This window comes from Natrix helvetica, assembly GCF_964273705.1.
Source record: "Natrix helvetica genome assembly, chromosome: 2".
Taxonomy (NCBI): Eukaryota; Metazoa; Chordata; class Lepidosauria; order Squamata; family Natricidae; genus Natrix; species Natrix helvetica.
Genome location: NC_138552.1, coordinates 51365707 through 51383529, shown reverse-complemented (window position 1 = coordinate 51383529; position 17823 = coordinate 51365707). Strand labels below are relative to the sequence as shown.

The 17823-nt window shown below is 34.3% G+C and overlaps 1 protein-coding gene across 2 annotated transcripts in view; it reads right to left on the bottom strand.

Moving 5' to 3' along the window:
• Positions 1–17823, bottom strand: part of MAN2A1 (mannosidase alpha class 2A member 1) — a 59388-nt gene that overhangs the window by 10608 nt on the left and 30957 nt on the right. For both annotated transcript variants that reach the window (XM_081941298.1, XM_081941299.1), the window contains exons 8-16: positions 16774–16951; positions 13233–13435; positions 11350–11535; positions 11016–11130; positions 10000–10067; positions 2177–2342; positions 1732–1965; positions 1527–1649; positions 357–471 (exon numbers count right to left, since the gene is read on the bottom strand). In XM_081941298.1, the coding sequence (XP_081797424.1) occupies positions 357–471; positions 1527–1649; positions 1732–1965; positions 2177–2342; positions 10000–10067; positions 11016–11130; positions 11350–11535; positions 13233–13435; positions 16774–16951 (1388 nt within the window). The remainder of the gene's footprint in view (positions 1–356; positions 472–1526; positions 1650–1731; positions 1966–2176; positions 2343–9999; positions 10068–11015; positions 11131–11349; positions 11536–13232; positions 13436–16773; positions 16952–17823) is intronic.

Here is a 17823-nt window from a genome sequence, read left to right as displayed (position 1 = left end):
GGGTTGTATCTTTTCTAGTGGTGCCTCAGTTATCTGGAATGTAATTCCTCTGCAATTGAGTGAGTTAGTATATTAGCTTTTTGAAAAACCTTTAAAAGAAATATTTTAGTGAGGCTTTTTAACTGTAGATTACTTTCAGCAATTGGTTCTACTTGTTTTATTGTTTAATCAAATTGATTTTAATTTCTTAATTTGAAATTTGGTTTTATTGCAAATCACTGAGAGATTTTAATTGTCAATAGCACAAGTCAAACAAATAAATGATAAGTCATAATCATCTATTCACTAGGAAAAAATATGTATTCTTATCTTTAAATAGAATGGAAGAGCTAACAACATTTGTTAATTTACCTTACCATGAACTTTATAAAGTCGTACAGTGTGTGTCACATGATTGAAAAAGGTAGTAACTTCAGAAAAAATTATCCCATGCGTCACTCGTATGATAGGTGGATCAGAAAAAACATAAGGCTGAAATAAAAGAAAATAAAACAAATTTGTGCCTTCTAGTTTCAAGTTTCATGGTCCTGCTTGAAACAGAGAAGTGGAAGGGGAATTTATCATCCCTTCTATTCCAGTTAGTTCCTCCAAATGTTTAAATCAGGGGTCTCCAAACTTAGAAACTTTAAGACTTCAACTTCCAGAATTCCCCAGCCAGTATGCCCACAAGTCTTACAGTTGTGAAGTTTGAAGAACCCTAGATTAAACCATTCATGTATTTTACCATGAAGTAAATACAAGTATTTATGATTACACTTATGAACACATTTGAGCCCAAAATTTATGTTGCTAAGGGAAAAGTTTGTTACATGAGTTTTGTCCCATTTTATGACCTTTCTTGCCACATTTGTTAAGTGAATCACTGCAGTTGTTAAATTAGCAACACGGCTGTTAAGTGAATCTGGCTTCCCCATTGAATTTGCTTGTCAGAAGGTCACAACAGATATTCACATAAGGCCAGCACACTGCAACCATAATAAATAAGAACCAGTTGCCAAGTATATCTGAATGTAAATCATGTGACCATGGGAATTCTACAACGGGTCACTCTTCACTAAGAATGAACACTAATTGAGTGAACAATTTCCCCTTTCCCCTTTTAGCTCCCTGCTAGCAGATCTCAATTTCTAAATAGCAGCATGAGAAATCATCCAAAAATTAAATCTTCTGAAATTCTAAATCCAGCCTAAACTAGTTTAGCCTAAACTAACCATATCATGAATGAGATTATAGCGTATAGTATATAACACATTATTTCATTTAATTTGCCTGATTATTTATCAAAACAAAGAGCAGGCAGAGTACTTACATCAAATACAACTGTAATTTCAGCAACCAGTCAGCAACCCCACCCTCCTTTAATTAGTCTGGAGGCAGTTTTCTCAACATTCTTTTTACTAAGTCAAATTATTTTATTTTTACTAGGAAAGAATCAACTTTGATCCCAAGTGAATAAATCAACAGTCACTTCACTTCCCTCCTACATAAACTCCAAAGGTAAACTAATGCAAATGTAATAATATTACCTTGCTCTCTCCATCTGGCAAGAAGAGATAAGCTCCACTTTTATCTCTGTTACTGGTAGTTCCATACCAAGCAAAGTCCAACTTTACCCGATAATTTTTATTATCTTCTTTTGTATTTACTTTCTAAAGGGAAAGCAATTAATGAGTTTAATCTTTGTCATAATTCCAATATCAACAGTATTTTAAAAACAATTTACACTCATACCTCAACAAGTCCGGAATTCCCCGAGAACCAGATTTTCATGTAATGGTTCTCTAACATGATCTCATCCAAAGCGTTCTGTACCTCTTTAACAGTAAATATTCTGTACGGCTTGACTAACTTAGCTTTATCATTATGATACAGATTATAATCAGCAACTGCAGTTTCTGAATTCAGTCCCTCCAGAAGCTCATAAACTCCAAAACCCAAAGGAGGTAATTGAGCCAAGAAAGAGATCTGTTTAAAAAAAAAAAAAAATGTTACATTTCTGATCTCAAGAGCTAAGGGATAATTTTTTTGTATTTGGATTTTTTAAAAGACAATCCAGAAGACACTCTTTATCAACATTAATAAATTATTAATCAAAATTTAGTATTTTTTTAGTTTTCAATTTTCCAAAATTCAGTTTGCTTTAGAACATGTAGACATATGTATTAAAATAGCTTGCCTGGTATGCATCATGTGATATTTTAGATGTTCCATCCCATACTGCACTAAGTTGGACCACAACTGCTTTTCCAGATGGAGAGAGTACTTTAACTCTAGGTGTATTCACATAGAGTGAAACCACTGATGAACGTTCTTGTTCCACAGGATTATAAATCAAAAGGTGCCTGGAAGAAAATTGATGAACCATGTAATTTGGTCAAATAATTCTGCTTCACTAAAAATAAATTCCACAAACAAGAAATCACTAGAAATTGGATCAATTATATTCATGACTGGGTTCATGACTGGACTAAGCCATAATTTATTTTATGAATAGTTTGAACAAGGCCGACATTAATCAGATTCGGTCTGTAGAGAAATAAAGCAGTCATCAATTGTTTGGAAAATTCATGATTTCTATTCACCACTTTTATCTCTTCTATGCACTTGTATTGATTGCATAAAGGGTTGGGGAAAGCACCTAAAGTATAAAAAATGGGTTCTTGTTACTATATATTGCTAAACAGCAACCGAGAGCCAGTTTGGTGTACACTGTAGTGGTTAAAGAATCTGGCTAGAAATCAGGAGAGTGTAAATTCTAGTTTTGTCTTTGGCAAAAAATCAGCTGGTTGGCCTTGGGCCAGTCACTTTCTCTCAGTCCTAGCAATGATGCAATGGCATAAGGCAACCTCTTCTGAAAAACCTTGCCAAGAAAACTGCAGGACTTGTCCAGAGAGTGTCTTAGAATCAGACACAATGGAACAGAAGAACAACAGAAGAAAGTGACTGCATCAAGAATTTCAAATGATTATTTATTGTCCAAAAATAATCTATACTTTACTTATTGTTCCATTTGCCTATATGAAATAAATTTGGCTTATGATGTATGAACCCAGTCTGTTTTTAATTTTAAAAAACACTGTTTTATATATTTTGAGGATATATAAATAAGTCCCTGATCAAGGTGAATTAGTACAGGTAGTCCTTGACTGACAACCATAATTAGGCCTGCAAATTACAGTTGTAAGCCATGGTGGCCAACAGAGCAGGTACATTACCCACCCAAATTTACATCTTTTTTTTGACAGTTGTTAAGCAAACACTGTGGTTGTTAAGCAAGCCAGAAGCACCAAAAACATCACAAATTGCGGTCACATAACAGTGGGACACTGCAAATGACTGTAAATGAGGGCCAGTTGCCAACCATCCAAAATGTGATCATGTGACCATGGGGATGAGGCAGCCATTGGAACTTCAGAACCAGGTATTAACTAGCTTTTTTTGGTGGGGGAGACATTATAACTGAATAAGTGACCAGTCATAAATTGAGGACTGTGTAATCCTGTTGTAGGATATATTCAATGGACTTATGTAACACCCACTTAAATAATTACAATGCATAAATGTACCGTTATTTTAAAAAATGAAATAAATTCATAGCACAGGATTGGATGAAATTAAGCTTCTTCCAAAGTAAACATCCTCCAATGAAGAAAACTCACCAGATTCAACCCATTGTTTAGCAGCTTGCTGACTTGACAGCATTCAGCTATATTGGGGCTAAAACTTAAATTCTGGGGATTATCCAATTTGAACTAACAAATCTGGTGAATCTAAAGATAGCTACAGAAATGCTATTGCACTGTTAAAACCACAATTAATATATCAAAGGACATGAAACTCTAAACTTAACTCTATATTTATACAAATTACCAGAAAAAATAGTATATCTAGACATGGCATTTCTGGTACCAGTCTCGTCTTGTTATCATGTTCCACAATTACAGAAAATACTTCCTCTGTAAATTTGTACAAGTACCAGCTGCAAAGGTCAAAATGAATATATTGAGATTGTGTGTGTGTGTGCGTGTGTTCTATACTTACAGAAAATAAAATAATAAAAGCAACCAAGTTTCAAGAGTAGGGTACATTTCATAAAATTGATATACCTATAAAATCAATCTGGCCATATCAGAAAGAAAACCTGCTTTGATGTGTACTATTCTGAAATACCTCCAGAAAAATAAAAAGTGTGACGTTATATAATAGGCAGTGTGAAAATGGATGGATGGATGGATAGCTGGATAGCTAGATGGATGGATCTTCTATCAATGTCTAGAAGTACACAATTTTGTTATGAACCAAGACAACAAAATAATACAAAGATTTACATAGAAATCATTCAAGCAGATTTTGAATGCTTTGCCTATGTAAATCTTTTACACCAGAGTAGGTAGTATAAGATCCGTGGATGCTAGTGTAATTAGGCACTACAATATAATTAATTCCAACTTTTAAGATTGTTTATACTGTACTCTTATTTACAAGAGTAGATAAGGACATTCATATAATATTAAATCCAGGGTCAAATATAGTTGAATATTGGGAAATTCAGGAAGAAGAATGTAACATCTTTAAAATTAAATCAGAAGAGTACTCTTAAGTTAATATTCTGTTTTATATGGTAGTTTATAATAGGTATGTTACTGGCCATTATCAGAATAGAATGCTGGAATCCATATAGACTCTTATTATACAGTTACATACCTTTTCATTCTCAAATAAAGATTAATTCCATTTGCTGATTTAAAACTGTAATTCATATCCCCACTGATTATGTAAACCCAGATATATTCTAGTATCTTGTCACTGGATGCAAACTGGAATGTATATATTTCTATATCTAAGAGACATGCAATCTATATGCTAATATATAGATAATCTGCATAAAACACAAATTAAGGAGATGAGAAAACTTTCAATCTGACTAATAATGATGCAGAAAAATAAGGGCAATATAAGTAATCCTTGACTTACAACTGCAATTGGAACTGAAATTTTGGTCATAAGTCATGATGGTCGGAAGTCAAGGCACCCAAGTGAACAGATCTGATTTTATGACTGTTTTACATTGGTCATTAAGCAAATCATTCTTCCAATTGTAAAACAAAATACTGAAAATTGGCCAAAATGTTGCAAACTTTGGTCACATGACTGCAAGTAACTACAGCCAGTCTTATATGTGAGCTGGATGTCAAATACCTGAAATGTGAACATGTGGCCATGCTGGAGGTGAGGGGAGCATGCAGCATTTTATGATGGAAAGCACATTTCCTGAGGCTGTTGTAACTCTGAACAGTCATTAAGGGACTGGTCATAAATTGAGGACGAATTGTATAATATTCTATTTTGAACAGAACCACCAAGAAAAATGTCGCTAAATTAATTTATGACACATGAACATAAATTAACTGGGGGAATCTAATTTATCATGGAGAGAAATGTTTTGGGGAATAGAGAAAAGTTAAAAGCTAAGAACATGGTTGATTCAGCCTTCCATCCTTCTGAGGTGGGTAAAATGAGGACCCAGATTGTTGGGGGCAATATGCTGACTCTGTAAACAGGTTAGAGAGGGCTGTAAAGCACTGTGAAGCGGTATATAAGTCTAAGTGCTACTGCTATAAGCAGAAAGAATACATCTTTTTAGTACCATGTTTCCCTGAAAATAATACCTCCCTGGATAATAAGCCCAATTGGGCTTTTGAGCACATGTGCTAAAAAATAAGCCCTCCCCCCAAAATATTGCAACACAGCAGCAGCCATGAGGTGACCACGCTTGCTGCCTCCTGCACCTCAAAAATAATAAGACCCTGAAAATAAGGCCAAGCGCTTATTTCAGGGTCAAAAGAAAATAAGGCCATGTCTTATTTTCGAGGAAACATGGTAGTCTTCAAATGTATGTTTGCAATTTTGGAAAAGAAAAAGAAAATCACAAGATTTCTATACATAGTTTCCAGTTAACAAGTTTGCATTTCAGATACACAACAGTATGCACACTGTAGCTATGATTAACACAAATCTACCATACTGTTTTAGAGCATGTATATATTATGCCACCTATAATATCATAGTTTCAATAATCAAAGCAACACAGTTACGATAACAAAGCATCACGCTCACAACAGAGGCTACTCGTTCTGTGTAGCACAGAACACCACTCATGTGGAAGACACTGACCAGATCGAACTCATCACAAATGAATAAAAAAATAAAAATAAATAAAAATCCTGAAGCATAGTGGCAGGTTTATTGAAGGAAGTTTTTCCCCATTTAAATTCCTGGAGAACTTGGAAAAACTGAACAACTACCTCTGTTTTAGAGGCAATAGGCAGCTATGCTGCTCTCACCATTCAGAGCACTTCTTTGTGGCACTGGCCTCTGGGTTTATGCTGGAATTGATTCTTCCTTCAAAAATTTAAAATTGTTCTCCTGTTTCGATCAGCCAGAAAGATCCTGAAGAAAAAAATTTCCAGTCAGAACATTTTTTTTTCCTAGAATTAGAAGTGTGGCTTGGCCTATTCCAGCATTAAAGTGCTCTCCAAAATTTCAATCAAATTATGTTTTATTCTTACTGCCACTTTGGCAGGGGGAAAAAAATTAAAGTTAAAAAAAATCTACCTTGGTATGATCCTAAGCAATGGGATGGTGCACTGAAATTTTCATTTGCAAAAATACCACTTCCCTTCATGAATTTTCAGGAAGTCTACAAAAATCTGGTGGAACTATTGCATTGATTGCATACTAACAAAAACTACAGATGCTTTTTTAAAAAGTGCCCTAAGTAATTTCCCAGAAACAGACAACTGCAAGCATTAACTTTTACAAAGAAAATAAATTACTTACCTCTAGTATCAAAAATACTTCCATGAAAAATTCATACCAATATGCCTAAACATTATGTCATTCAACTTTTTTTAACTAGGAAAACTGAACTTCATCAAAAGCTCATTGCAGCAGAACTGAATGCAAAACCCTCAATGCTAAAACATAATCTCTTCAAAAAGCATTAATATATAACTGGTAGGTGAGCAAGATCTTCAAAGAGAGACAGTTTGCTTCCTTTCTCCTGATAAACAGGAGAAACAATTAGCAAAATCCACAGATCATCATAAAAATATATGAATTATTTCAAAAATTATAGTACCATCCATAAATTGTACCAAAAGAAATTAAGATCATAATGCAGCCTGGAATCCTAAAAAAATAATTGCCATCTGTAAAAATAATATCTAAATCCTAAATGATTAAAGACATATTTGAAAAAGGCAACAAGGCCAGAGAACGTTGGGAAAAAACCTCAAAAAAATAAAAAAGAAGAAAAAAGAAGAAGGGCTTCAACAAAATTGAGCATCTTTTTGAATCTTGCAGTTTAATCAAAAGCACATAGTAAAATTTTATCTTCAACTTACAAATGACCTCTGAACCTTGAACTTTATAAGTGCATACAATATATTTTCTATTTTTAAAAAATTCCCAGTATAATACAGGTAGTCTTCGACTTACAAGAGTTATTTTGGGACTGTTTGAAGTTACATCGGCACTGAAAAAAATAATTTATGACCCTTTTTCACACTTACGACCATTGCAATTTTCCCATGGCCACGTGATTTACATTTGGATGCTTGACAACTGGTTCATATGTTTAACGGCTGCAGTGTCCTGGAATCATGTAGTCAACTTTTGCAATCTTCTGACAAGCAAAGTCAATGGGGAAGCCAGATTCACTTAACAACCGTGATATTACTTTAACAACTACAGTGATTTACTTAACAACCATGGCAAGTGAAGTCATAAAATGAGCCAAAACTCACTTAACAAATTTCTCACTTAGCAACATAGATTCTGGGCATAATTGTGGTAATAAGTTGAGAACTACCTGTACTATTTTTGCCAATAAAGTCATAGCGCTTGTAATAAAAAAAAATTACAGTATTACGGTAATATTCACCTTAAATAATGACATCACAGATCATTTGTTCAACAAATGTACAAACAAGTCTATGCCAGAGCTAGTTTTTCTTTGGCTACAGTGCAATTGGTATCTTTTTCATTTTTATTGTACCTAAAACTATTTGCTGTCACTTCCGCCATTTCTATCTAAACAACACTGTAAGAAAGAATACATCCAAGTATGTTTACCTCTGAGACCCAACTAGATCTATGGTTCTCATTATTGTGCCTGCAGCCCTCCACTTTGGTCCCTTTTCAGCTTCATGCCCTCTTGTCTTTATTGGGCTATATGATTGTGTGAATGGACAACTCTCCCCCAATGCAAAACAACTATCATACTCAGAACAATATTGTCAAAATGTGTCCACTGGCTATGCAAGTTGGGAATGCTATAATAGAAAGATTATATAAATATGCGCAGGAAGTTACATACACATTTTCCATTGCACTGAGCCATAAGCTATGAGCAATATTAGCAGAAGCAAGTATTTTTAAATCTCTGCTTTCATCCATCGCTACGAGTCAGATGACATATAAATTAGATAATAACAACAACAACAACAACAATAATAATATAATTATAATAATAATATTATAAATAAAATAATAATAAGAAGAATGTGAGCAAGGTTTCAAGGAATCAACTCTTACAATTCTATTCTCATTACTTGTGGCCCTTAGGAGTTTAAATATTTTATTTTAACTTTCATTGTTAGCAATGATTAATTTTCAACAGTCAGGCTTAATCTAAACAAATTTACTTTATTCCGCTGTGGTCCATATAATGTGCATGCATCTCAGCTTATTTATGGCTGATATAAAGCTTTGTGAACATGCTACAAGTTGATGTCCAATGCTCTGATTGCAATACTTGCTTTTCACATGAGCAGAAAAAAGCTAACAAACTGTAGACAGTTCTTTTGTGAAGAAAGCAATATATGGTTTTGTTACCCAAAACTACTTGCAGAAAGAGAAAATGCAATGCACATCAGGATGCAGCTCATATTTTGGTTTATCATATTGTATCAATTGACTAAGAAAGACACTTGTAGCCTTTTTCATTTCATGTTGCTACTGTTTCTTCATAACATCAATTGAATCTTAACATAAAACCAATAATATCAAGCAGATTTTCTGAAGCACTATAATAATCAATCTTTAAATTTAAATATTAAATTAAAAAATAAAATCAATAGAAAAGTTAAGATTTAAAGATTGTTTTAAAAAGTCAGACATTTTAGATATATATTTATTAAATATTTAGTATTGTCTGAATGTTTTTAACATTTTTTTGCCTTAATGACCTCTGAACGTGCCTTTATTACTCTCTCTCATATTTTATTACCAATAAAAGATGTTTGTGTAATTATTTTTCTTAGCATTTCCTTTGTTTCTGGCTTAGTTGTGTTTTATACAAGAAGTAGTTCAAATGCAAAAAAAAAAAACATTTGAATTGTGTTACATTGTATTATTATAATCAATTAATGGGCTGCCAAAGCAAGATACATTAAAGTACACTGTGTTATAATTAAAATAAAAAAGTTTAATGGTGACATGTGCAAATGAAAAGAATTATTTTTACTGGAAAAGAGAATGGAAATCCACTAGTCTTCTTTTAGGGTGACAGTCTCCAATGAAATTGCATATTCTCTTGGGAAGTGTCCAATTCCCCAGAAGCAAAAATTGCACATCTTACTCACAGTGTTTTTGTAGAATTCTGCTTTATAGAACTGTAGATGCAACTCAAATTATTTTTATGAATCTAAGCATTTATTTATTCAAGAAGCATTATTTCATAGTCAGGTTTCTTTATTAATGACATAGTTAACTTAACCATTTATCATAGAAATTGGTCTACTGTTAATCAGAAGTAACATCTGTGCAAGTAATCTGGGTTGGGGATACATGCTGGGAGGGGCAAATGCTGGAAATGGATAAACTAGAGCAAATGGTTTGTGCTGAATAATGCATACTTTCCCATTCACACATACACAACTGAGAAACATCTAACATTTTTAGATATTTTTAAATATTAAAGAACCAAATATTTACCTTGGCTGTTTTCCCAGCTGTATGACAGTCTTATGTAGCAAAGAGTCTTGCGAGGACTGAGTAATATCCTACCAGCAGGGAAAGTATTTTTGGTTAATTACTGATGCAATATACAAAACAAAAATCAGAGTCAAGAGAACCTGCAATGGTCCTATAATGACGGTTGGTGACTTTGGCTCTGACATTTTACATGTCTAAATTCAAAATCTTCGGTTTAAGTTCTAGTCAGATTTTATCTGCGCTAAGTGAGCAACAATGTTGCCGGAGAATATGCCAGACAAGAATCAATCTTCTTCCTCAGGAATGAGGAAAACCTATTCAGTTGGGTGAAGGGAGACTCACACCAAAACATTTATGTGAGATGCTAAACAAATCCATTGTGCCCAAAGTAACGCAAGAGAAATGCAGTCAACGTCTAACCAAACAAGGATATTTGACACTGAGACAGTCACAAAGTGTAATTTTTTTGTAATTTAGACTGAAGAGCTTATTTCAGATTTTATTTTCAGACTGTATGTTCAGTGGAAATGCCACTTTTATAGTTCACAATACAACTCCCATGCAGCACCAAAGTTTCCAGAATAGCTCCTCTTATGTTTTACCTCAGATTGTTTTTCAAAGCAAAATAAACATTTCCTTTCATTAACACCTTTCCTTCCTATGAACAAGTATTAAAGTCACAAAGACATAGAAGCATTTTTTAAAAATAAAAAAGGCAGTTAGAAGCCAGTTTGCTTTAAAGTAAAGTACTCCAGCTGATCCCCCCCCCCCAAAAAAAAAGGCTAAGGTGGAAACAGGGAAGTTATGTAAATAGATCCTGGGAGTGGGGCTAGGCATGTTGTGCATATATGCATATGTCCTGTATACATAAAGTTGCCGGTTTCAATTCTGCTGTTCTATTTCCTGATTAAAAGACCAGTTCAAGTTTATATTTATATAAAGCTATCTTTCATCAGCACAATTTATGGCTTCCGTTACAGTAACCGTGATCACATTAGCTGCTTTGTGAAACCCACCATTGTAAAGAATGGTGTTGCTGCGTTGTAGCTATACATTTCTTTGTCTTTCAGAGTAAGAATGTGAGCCGATTCCGTGATGATCTCCTTCAAGTTCATTAATGAATGAAAAAGCCTGTGAATAAAATAAATATACCAACTATGAAGACTAAATTCAAATATTTTTGTGTTAAATTTGCCATAAAGTATTTTTTGTATTAAAATTGACATGCAAGCATTAGACTGCTTAAACTTAAAACAAGTAAACGATTTTTAGTGATCTAAAACAAGACTCCAGATACCGTAATTAGATTCACCTTAAAGAATAAAAACTGTCAAGAGTCTGAATCCTCACCTTGTGCCATAATCTACAACCACCCAATCTTTTGAAGTTCCTGTGATAGCATCATGATGCTGAAAAAGTCCCAGATTTCTTCTCGCCTCTGTCAGCAATCTATAATAGTCTACTGAAGGAAACATTTTTGTTTTCTCAAACTTTTTGGATTGTACCACAGCCAAAGAATATAGAATTTCTGCAGTTCTGAAATTAAAGAGATTGCTTATTATAGAATAATTAGCTAAACAAATATATGTTTAGTTGTGCATTTGCACTTTTGACTTACATTTCATAAAATCACAAGTGCTGTTAGGAAAATATTTGAATAGAGACACTTTTTGATCTTGTCACACATGGAAAGCTCACATTTATAAAAAAAATCATAGCTTGAAAAACAAAGTCTGGGATGCATTGTATTAAGTATGCATATATCTATATTTTTGTATCTTAGGCCTTCTATTCAATGGATAAGTGAAGTCACTGGGATTCTGGCAATGTAAACATTTTATAAACAAACAATTTCTTCAAACCTAAATTTGACTTACTTCATTGGGCTTTTTGGCAAAATATAAATTTAAGCATTTGTCATCATCATGATTACCATCATCTTTTGGAGTAGATGACACATGAATAACATTTGAAAATCCCAAAATGATGAGACAACCATTTTCTTTGGTTGCCTCTACACTTCTATTTCCTTGGGGTCATAGCAACTGTATCACTTCTGTATCTTTACAACTTGATGAAGTAGTAATTTGCTCATTGGAAATACCTTTCTGAATGCTTTGCATGCACTTTTTGACAATCACAAGCTTTGACTCTCACAACCACAACAGTTTCCTTTCCCTAAGATGTAAGAATTTCTATTGAATGTTGCTAACTTAGAACCTGTCATAATCAGAAATGGAAAAAGTAAAATAAATGGATATTGTTTACATATCTTTTGGAATTATGTGTTTGAATATCTTAGGCTTTTAAAAGTGGTTTTTAAAAACCCACTTTTGTAGGCTGATTACCTGTAATCATTGTATCCCCCTAAACTTATTAATGGGAGTGTTTTGTTCCACTCTACTGGACGTGTGAACTACTTCAGGGTTAGCTGCAATGAGAAGTGATATAAACGTATTTTAAATTGAATGATTCATTTTAAAAATGTAAAATTCATGATGTAATTAAATTAACAAAAACAGTTTTATCTAGTTGTTGAGCACATGAGAGAATGTTTAATAGAATTAACTGCAATTACCCAAAAGGTGGAAATGTACTTTCTCCTACAATTTTTAAGCTGGATCTGAAAAAATCCATTTGACATTAAAGTATTTGTTGCTTGACAAAGACAAGTATTTTTCTATTGTTTATTATCTGGATAGATTATTTCTATTTTCTATTGTCTGGATAGATTATTTCTTGAATAGAAGAGAAGCTCCTGAATTACTCCAAGAAACAAATAGTCAAAACAAAGAATCAAAATAAAATTCCAGGCTTTTAATACCAACCAAAAATCATCTATTAGAAAAAGTATGAGACGTTAACAAAATGAAATAAAATCTTGGGGAACAGAGAGAGATTATGGAAGAAATAGTTTTGGAATAGAAGCACAACATAATAAAAAAATAAAAAAGTTAACGAATCCATCTTATAATATTAGTAATATACCTATTCTATAAATGCCATCTCCCTCTCTCTCTCCATTATTGCAGTAGAAGATATTAATTATGTAAGAGCTTTTATAATATTCTACAGTAGTTAACATTTAGGCCAAGTTTTGTTGCAATATTCTATTGTAGAATCTATAAGTAATAAGTGCTACTGGATTGACATAGAAATATAACAACATGATTACAAAAGCATGTGCTACTTGACAGCATAAGAGCATAAATATTCAAAATTACGCTATTTACCTTAAATATGATTCTAGAATTCTATCAAAGCGCTTGTAGAATGGTCGTGATGTAAAATATCCACTCCAATAATGATGATCTCTGTCTGCATAGGTGAAGAAGTCTCCACTCAAAACAGGGAACACTGAATTACCGCTCTTTCCATCCAATTTGCCAGCTTTATGCAGCGCCTCAAAATAATCTGATAGCGTTCCAAACTGAGCCTAAAGCAAATTAAAATGTGGTATAAATTCTTTACCATGTGATCAATGAGAACAGATTTTGTTCTTCAAGCAAACTTTGAAAAATCTACTGTTTCACTCCCGAAGCTGAGATTTTCTCATTGTTGTTCTAGGTTGACCTCTCGTTTTTCTTTTCTCTACACAAAAATAACTTTTTCCATCTCAGTTTCGCTACTATAGCTTATTAATTCCTCAAGTGAACAGATGACATGGGGAAGACTGATGTATATATTTTGCACGCAGACCATGAATCATCCAAATGGGGAACACTGTAATGGGGAATATGACACAGATGAAGAAGGAACTTCTTTCTTTTGATTTGAGGTTCCTACTTAGCATTAGTAGTCAGCTTGTATCTTTAAAATTCTAAAAACTCGCAGAAAATCTTGTCTAGGAAAAATCATATATTTTTCCTGATAAAACCTGAACTTTGTTTCTATTACCAGTCTTGTGGCTCCCCAAGCAAACTTAGCTGCTTCAGGAGTAGTTTTAATCCCTGATATAATTTTAGAAGACTTTATTGATCATTATGGTGTATTACAATTAATCTTATTCATTTGTCATTATTTTTCTGAAAATACCAGAGCAATGCTTAGCATAATAAAGCAGCACAATTTATTTAAATTATAAATCTATATACTACTAAAACACATTCATTTGATACTTTGTAACCTTCAATTGGGCAAAATGTTGCATTATAGGACAAAATAATTGTCAAAAATGTACCTCAAGTGAGTTAACTCACAGAAAACTGGAACCCATTACTCACGAGGTAATGAAATTTGGCAATTTGGGGGGGCACTGTAGCACTGCTGCTGTTCAGTGCAGCTCCCACTGAACCGTTATCACACGATCCCCATTTTCAATGTTGCCTGACAGCTTCCCCAAAGTCAATAGGGAAGATGGAAGGCAATGATTGCTGATATGCCTATGCTCCATGCCTTCTTCACACTAGCAAAATATTTGCTTGTGTGAAGCTTGCAGGGAGAAAGCATTAAAAGTTAAGTAAAATTTAAAGATTTGAATATACTCCTGAATTACATATCAAACATTTGGAACATCATAATTTTGCATGCAACAAAAGCTGTATATAGCTTTGTGTGTTTAAACAAACTGCAGTTAATTTACTATCCTATCTTACATTCCCATGTTTTGAAATTCACGTTCTTTGGATATGACATGAGTTTGTCTTAAACCATCATATCCATCATATTATTTAAAATGACATTAAAACCTTGAGGAAAAATATGTACAGAATCCCTCTCTTTTGCATAGAAGGAAAAGAAAGAACGAGAGTTGCATAAACCTGAACTGAAACAGTTCAGTTCAAAAACTCTGAATAACACTATGTTATACTTAAAGAGAAATAATATGGTTATGATTATAAAAAATTCTTGGAGATGCCACACAGATATGACTAAAATTGTTATGCTCTGGCCAACAAATTCTTATAATTTCAAAGCAACCATCAATAAATAATCATTGAAATCATTGAAGTCCATGAAATATTTTAGTTGTTTTACATAGAACAGAAGTGCTTACGAATATAAAATGCTTACAATTCAAAGTTTCCTACATTTGAATTTAAGAAATAGCAAATCATGAAGCAGTTATTCTATTCCAGTTAAATAAGTACAAACTCTGACATCTGGGCACATTCATATTCCTAATAATTGTACGGAAAGCCAGAACAACACATTCATCTTTAAAAAATTTAAACTGTGGTAGCGAGTCAGACTCCTTTATTAAAGAGTCTGACTTGCTATATTTTTTTTCTTTGAGCTTATTGAAGATTTGGGGGGTGGGCTAGAGAGAAGATCTGATAAATTGTTCTGTTAGCTGAAGTGATTAGTGTAAAATTTTATGAGATTACTTGAAAGTTGGGTTTACTTTTCTTATAGGAAGAAATAAACCACATGACTTATTCATAATGCATATACAGTACAATTCTGTAATGTAGCAAGGAGTAAAACTTTCTTATTTCTAAATAAGTACAAATAAAGATAAAACTGTTAGCCAAAGACTGCAATTCCATATATTATATAATCCTATACAGGATTGCCATCAATTTACAACCATTTATGGGGTGATCATTAGAACTACAGCACTGAAAAAAGTGACTTATAACCATTTTTCACATTTAGAACTGTTGCAGGAACCCCATGGTCACGTGATCAAAATTCGATGCTTAGCAGCTACCATATTTTTCAGAGTATAAGATGTACTGGAGTATAAGACGCACCAAGGTTTTGAAGAGGCAATTTTTTTAAAAAAGTAGGTAGGTAGGTAGAGGGAGAGAGAGAGAGAGAGAGAAATGCAATAGGTAGGTAGGGGGAGAGAGAGAGAAGGTAGGTAGGTAGATAGATGTTTCCAGGTGTATTTATATGTGTGCTGGAGAAGGAAATCACTAACAACATGCAGTATCTAAGACTTGTTTCTGCTGGCACAGCACTTGATCAATGTAATTCTCATCAATCACTCTAATCAAACAGCTTTCCGAAAGGAAAAAAAAAGAGTTTTTGCACTCTGCAAACCTCCCCAAAACGGCCCGTTTTTCACAAAAACTGGCCCGTTTTTTTTCAAATGAAAGGCATGAATAGCCTTGGAGGGGCTTGCAGAGTGCTCCAGGGTGGGGGGGGGGCAAAGATGAGCAAAAAATGGTCAATTTTTCATGAAAATGGGCCGGGTTTTGCCCAAAAAATTGCACACATAGCCTTATGGAGGCTTATAGAGTGCTGCTGGGGGCAAAAAACGGCCCATTTTTTGCTCATTTCTGCCCTCCCCAGGCCCCAGGAACTCTCTGAAAGCCTTCATAAGGCTACACACAGCCATTTTGCTGAAAGGGGCGTGGCTTAGGGAGGTAAAAAAAATGATGTATTCAATGTATACAGCAAGACGCACCCAGATTTTCAGCCTCTTTTTTGAGGAAAAAAGGTGCGTCTTATACTCCAAAAAATACTGTAGTTCACATTTATTATGGTTGCCGCGTCCTGGGTCATATGATCACCATCTGCAATTTTCTGACAAGCAAAGTCAATGGGGAAGCCAGATTCAAATTACAATCTTGTTACTAATTTAACAATTGCAGTGATTCACTTAATAGGTTGTAAAATGGGGCAAAACTCACTTAGCAATTGTTTTGCTTAGCAACAAAAAATTTGGGCTCAATTGCACAAATAAGTCGAGGACTATCTGTACAACAGAACAATATCTCTCACTAGAACGCAAGGAATCATATTTTTAAACATATATTTATTTGCCACAACAGTTCAGAAGAAAACGTAAAATAAATTGGGTGTCTTAAAATCATTGCTTCTTACCTTGACATGGAACTCTGGATGAGAATTCATATAATCAAACAATTTCTGATAATTCTGATATTGCTGATCCCATTCCGAACTTTCACTATAGCGAAAATCATCTCCTAGTGGAGCCAATAAAATATTGGTACGAAAAAGCTTTGACTTCTTTCTGTATTGATCTAAAATCATCCATGCCCTTAGAAATAAAAGAATAGATTTGCAAAATTGTACTGATTGAATTGAATTACTAATGTTTTAAAAAAAAGATTTATGCAACCAAATTTGATTTCTGAGTTTATTTATTTATTTATTATTCGTATTTATAGACCGCCCCCTCTCCCAAAAGGGACTCGGGGCGGTGTACAGTCACTAAAATGCGTTATAAAATACATACATAAAACAGTTAAATAATTAAATACGTAGGTGGAGGAGGTTGCAAGACTGTATATAGAATAATAAATATAATACATTAAAAACTCTAATAACCCAAGAGTTAAAATATTACCCCAAATTACCCATTAAAATATATCCATCGGGAGGTAAAAACTAAGAATGTGCCAGGCCAGCTAATCGAAACAGGTGAGTCTTTAATTTTTGACGGAAGGAACGGAAGTCAGTGGTAGTTCTAATGCCGGGGGGGAGGTCATTCCAGAGGGTTGGGCCCATCACAGAGAAGGTCCTACCCCTAGGCGTCGCCCGCTGGCACTGCCTAGTGGACGGCACCAGTAGTAGTCCCTCCCTGTGAGAGCGGATTGCTCGTAGGGATGTGTGCGGGAGGATACGATCCCGCAGGTAACTGGGTCCTGTGCCATGGAGCGCTTTAAAGATGGTAATCAATACCTTGAAACGCACCCGAAAAACCACAGGTAGCCAGTGCAGCTCACGCAGGAGAGGTGTCACATGGGAGTATCTTGAGCTCCCCATAATCACCCGCGCGGCTGCGTTCTGAACTAGCTGTAGTCTTCGGATGCGTCCCAAGGGAAGCCCCATGTAGAAGGCATTGCAGTAGTCCAGGCGAGACGTCACCAGCGCATGAGTGACCGTGCGTAGGGCATCCCGGTCCAGTAG